Source organism: Papaver somniferum, chromosome 11 (assembly GCF_003573695.1).
Source record: "Papaver somniferum cultivar HN1 chromosome 11, ASM357369v1, whole genome shotgun sequence".
Classification (NCBI taxonomy): domain Eukaryota; kingdom Viridiplantae; phylum Streptophyta; class Magnoliopsida; order Ranunculales; family Papaveraceae; genus Papaver; species Papaver somniferum.
The window spans coordinates 107970590-107976019 of NC_039368.1; the positions used below are offsets into that span (position 1 = coordinate 107970590).

General features: G+C 36.6%; 1 protein-coding gene across 2 annotated transcripts; it reads left to right on the forward strand.

The window, feature by feature from the left end:
- The first annotated feature begins 2377 nt into the window (after window positions 1–2377).
- On the forward strand, window positions 2378–5125 carry LOC113322456. Of its 2 annotated transcripts, none has more exons than XM_026570541.1 (5): window positions 2378–3010; window positions 3099–3464; window positions 3559–3895; window positions 4174–4284; window positions 4407–5125. In XM_026570541.1, exons 1-5 carry the CDS (start codon window positions 2654–2656, stop codon window positions 4526–4528), a joined length of 1293 nt encoding a protein of 430 aa, XP_026426326.1. In that variant the 5' UTR covers window positions 2378–2653; the 3' UTR covers window positions 4529–5125. The 2 variants fall into 2 exon arrangements, with proteins under 2 accessions (XP_026426326.1, XP_026426327.1); XM_026570542.1 differs by having other exon boundaries at window positions 4174–4263.
- Window positions 5126–5430: the final 305 nt, after the last annotated feature.

Sequence of the window (5430 nt, forward strand, 5' to 3'; positions counted from 1 at the left end):
TTGTTTGTTTTTTGGTCTGAATCCAATCTCCTGTATCTAAAAAGCAACCCATTATTACTAGAAACTCCACTGAAGCTGAATATAGGTCCTTAGCTCACACTGTTGCAGAAGTCATTTGGGTTTGTTCTCTTTTAAAGGATCTTGGTATTTTTCTCTCGACATCTACAATGATTGGTTGTGACAACAAAGGTGTTATGTCTTCTGTTTCAAATCATGTTCTACATTCTCGCACGAAGCACGTTGGTCTTGATATTCACTTTATCAGGGAACTAGTTCAATCCAAAGTTTTATGTGTGTATTATATCTCCACTGACCAACAGGTTGCTGATGTTTTCACTAAGGGAATTAGTACTCACAAATTTGATTTTTTACGCAAAAAGATGTGCGTGCTCTCTTCAGTTCACACGACTCAGCTTGAGGGGGGATGATAATTGTGATAAAATCACAGTTCCTTAACTACTCTACTGAGTGCCTTTATCATTCCGTCAGTCACACTGTACCTGTACAGACACCTTTTCTGTTCATGTTGTTAGTTACAGTTGTCTTTAATGACAATATGTATAGTCGGCATCACTGCCAGTCCGTCATTGTGTCCGTATCTTTTATAAGAATCTCTCATGTCTCTATTTTATAAGTAAGTCAGTTTCTCTTCCAATAAACCATTTCTCCAGTCCCGACCATCCACAAGCATGTTGTAACGATTTATCATATCTAAGGCAATAAATGCAGACTACCCAACCTGAAGTCATAAATGAATAGATGGTTCATTATATGTTGTTCTAAATGAGTCTAACCATAAATTCTACTGGTGGAAGTCACAACCAGTCTACCCAAGAATGTGTACAAGAGACTCAAACACCACGATACCAAGAATTTTCTTCTTAAGCATAACAACAAAATACAAAGATTTCGTCCATGCATGGATGACACTACATGGCATATATTATCGCCCTCAAACACCACAATAACATGATATTTCTACTCATCGAGATTATGGGGATGGAGATGGAGCTGATACTTCAACTCAACAAGGTCAAGATCTCATAAACTTATTAGGCACGAGCAATTAAAGATATATGCCTAGATGGCTGAAACACGAATGAAAATTGCTAACATAAATGTAATTTTTTAAAACAGTATTTGGCTCCGATGTAATTTTTAATAAGTGATAACTATTTAAGAATAAAAGTTCAAATTCAAATCACACCATGTTTCGTTCAAGTTTAATTAGACACGTACGTTTACTCAAAACTAATTAATAAATTTAAATAACCTTATATTTATAATTAAAACTAATCTATTTTGAAAGCAAAATACATACAACTAAAACTATTGTAGGCTATTCAATTTATATCTTCACTCAGCTACAAGTGGCGGAGTAACATCCAACAGAAAAGGGTTGAATTTTTTTAACACCTCCAAAATGTCGAAACGACCTTCGAAGTCGGAACTTTCACCTTTCCATAATGCCCATTACAAGAAAGCTATTTGTTCCAGCAACTTCACAAACAAATTAAGTTAAAGATCAAATTTAAGCTCAAAATTTTGATTTTTTCTTACCAATTCATGGTCAATTTCACACCATATTCTCACTCAATTTTTTGCTTGAATTCTTAGTCGACAACGCCATGATAACGACATTGTATCACGAATTCTCGAGTTTCCGAACCTTGTGACGAATTTTTCATGAACTGAACGCTTAGCCAGAAAACTGCTATCTCTAATCGATCAACAATATGTAGATCGATTTGTGATTGTTATACATAAGCTTTACAAATAGATATGTCTTATTGTTGAGTAAACTTATTTCCACGGACTCCATCTTTAGGGAAATAAGGAAAAAATTACAAAATAAATGCATTGGCATTATAGATACTTTTAATGAAATTACAGATAAGGTGTATGTTAAATTGAGATTGAAATCAGGTATATATAGGATTAGAACCGTTAGATTGTACAACCATTAGTAATTGATCTTATGGCGACCGAAAGAGACAGAGCCACTCAGCGCTAACACTATGTCGCCGGGTGCAAACTCGACCGAGCCCCATATTCTCTGCCCATTTGCCAAACCCCATGATGGACGAGTCCATTGGCCCATCGTCCACCTGGTTAGGTCCTTCGGCAAGTTTGCCCATGGGTTTTGGCCTTAGTAAATTAGTAAGGGTGATTTTACTAAATAGAAATCAAATTTTAATAATACAAACGACAGGTGGGATAAAGCAAGACAAATGTCCGCACCAAACAGAAGGAGACGAGGAGGCAGGGGAATACACTTGGATACAGATTTTAGGGTTTTCAATTTCTGTATACAACTTGTTGATTTTTCCTCCTCCTTTCACTTTATCTCTGTTTATATATAGTTTTCTTTTCCTGCTTTACTCTTCTTTTCAAAATCCACAAACAGTCCCCAAAGTTGAGCCTTTAAAAATAAAAAACCTCATAAATAACCTTTCCCTTCGACATTCCCCTCTTCACTCCCCCCCTTCTCTCTCTCTGTCAATAATCAAAACCCCACTCTGCAAATCTAACACACACCTCTCTAAGTCATCATTAAAACTTGTTATAGCAGCAACACCCAAATCATACCGCCTCCTACTCAAACCCCAAACTCTATTTTCTTGATTTCATTTCTTTATATAAAGATTTTGAGATGGCCGAGAGTTTAGACGACGGTGAGTTTTGGTTACCTTCCGAGTTTCTTACAGACGACGATTTACTCATGGACAAAATCGACGTGATAGATGGAGGTGGCGATATTAGTCCAGAAAATCAAAAGCTAAGAAGTGGGTTGTGTTTTCCCTCTGAGTTTCCATACGGATTTGATTCTTCATCGTCATCTGCTTTTAGTTCACCTGTTGAATCTGTTGGTAGTTCATCTACTGAGACTGAAAGTGACGAAGAAGATTTTCTTGCCGGGTTAACTCAACAAATGGTTCATTCTACTCTTCAGGAAGTTGAGAAATCCGCAACAGCTACTTCTCCGGTTTTTGCCTCTGAGAAACCTAAGGTTTGCCCCTTCTCTTCATTTTCGTTAATTTCTAGAGGGATTCTGTAGTTAATGGTTCTAATTTCAGTTTTATGATGAAATTTGGCAGACATGGGTTTTGTCTGGTTCACCACAATCGACTTTATGCGAAGTAGGAAGCTGTTGGTCTGGCGGCAGTGGAGGCTCAAGTAGGGGAAGTCCTACAAATGGACCTTCACAAGTTTCATCACCACCTACAACACCTATTAATGAGAAAGATGATGCTTGGGAACTTCTTTATGCCGCGGCTGGACAAGTTGTAAGGATGAAAATGAATGATGAAGGAACTAAACAACAAAATTGTAGTAGCAGAGGACTACTTGGCCCTCCAAGAAAACCTAGTTCAGTCCCTATTCCTCTTCCAGTTAAAACCCCTGCGGCTGTCTTTCCAATTCTTAACCAAGGTCTTACTCAACAGCAGTTACAAGTTAATCAAGTAAGTTCTGGAGTCACAAAATCAGTTTGTACCCAAAATCCATTGTTTATTCCATTTTCCAGTGTTTGATTCTTTTTCTTATTTTCTTTTACAGTTTAATCACTTGAAACAACAGCAGCAACAGCAACAGCAAGGCTCTGATGTATGGAGAAGAAATGGCAAGCCAAATCTTGCACCACCTCAACCACAAAACCATCAACAAGTACTGAGAAACCCATGTGCTGGTTTTAATGCAAGAAACGTTAGACCACTGGGGTTATCATCTTCAGCATGGCCACCACTTCAACCTCAACATCAAAACCAGCAACAAGGGGGTTCAGGAATGAGAGCAGTGTTCTTAGGTGGGTCAAACACCAGAAGAGAATCAAGTGGAACTGGTGTCTTCTTACCCCGCAGGATCGGTCACAGCTCTGACGCTCGTAAGAAACCAGGTATTATTATTTTCTTTTCCTTTTGTGTTCAGATCTGAACCTGGAGAGCAGGTTTTCCAGTAGTTTGTAGAGAGTGTTCAAAAAGATTTTTCTATTTTATGTGCATAATAATATTTAAATATAATCAAGTGAATGGCCAAGTTGGGCTGTTTATTTTTGGGGGGTTAAATCTCATATTTTGTTTTCATTAGGTTAAGCTAATTTTAGTTTAAACATTTTATGTTTTGTCAGGACACTTTTGTTAATTAGCTCTAATCTGTTTGTGTTTGTTTAAACAGCATGTTCAACTGTCCTTCTACCAGCAAGAGTAGTGCAAGCCCTTAATCTCAACTTTGATGACATGAGTGGTGCTCAACAAAGATTTAATGGTGGTTATTCTCTCGATCATAGTGAGTGGTGGTGACCCACTACTACTCAGTCAAATATTCATCTCTTTTACTGTTTGCTTTTGTGTCTGTCTGGTTATTCTTTGTTACTGATTGCTTTTGTTCTATGTTTTTTTTTTTTACAGATGCATTGATGAGTAGAAACAATGTTTTACTGTCCCAACAAAAGCGTAATCAGCAGCAGCAGCATAGGCCGCAACCGGTGATTAACCCGGAGATGAGATTACCTCAGGAATGGACTTATTAACAATAATCTTTTTAGTTGTTTCTAACCAACTTATAGTGTTGTTTTGTTGGAAAAGAAGAAGAAAAAAAAGAAGTATGAAAAATAAAATAAGTTTTAGTTAGAAATTGGTTGTTTTTGATGGATGATGATGATATTAGCAAAATATAAGAAGAAGAAGAAAGGAAAGGAAATGTTTTTTGGTAGTGTTAGATGGAAAATAAAGTGGTGGTCCTGTTTTGTGGAAGATTTTTAAGTAAACAGAAGCAGATGAAACCATTAAAAAGTTTGGTTTTGTGGTTTTTTTTTAGTTGTTTGTTGGGAGAACAGAAGAAATTTCAAAGAGCTTAGAGACGAAATCTATGTAATAAGTCAGTAATGTCAGTGTTCAAAGTGGTTCTTGGTTCCTTTGTTTTTCAAATTTTTTGTGGGGCTTTATTTTTCTTTGGATTTCTTGTAATGGCATTTAGGGCAGCGGTGAAAAATGGAACTGTTTTCACCGTCTCTTCTCTAAGTTCGTCGCCCCAAATCCACTGTCTCCGGAAAGTAATAAGTGATATATAAAATACTAAGTACTGTATTATGAATGAATGAAAGAAATTCTTATTATTTATTTATTTATTATTTATTGTTACCAAGTGCTTAACATGTCAGTTTCTTTTTCTTTATAGTCTTTGTTCTTCTTCTCTTTAATGGATACCCATAACCTCTTTTTTCTGAAAGTAACGGGTCAATGGATTCCACAACAATAAAAGTATTGTAACGTTTGAAAACTCATCCAAGTTTTTTTTAAACCGAAACTGATTTTTCCCTATGAGAGACGTTTGTTTAGGGTTCAGGATTAGTGCTAAGCTGGGTGGGGATGATTGTGATTATAGGAGATGAGCTGGGGATGTTGCTGTAATTAGCTGGAATTTGTCATCTTT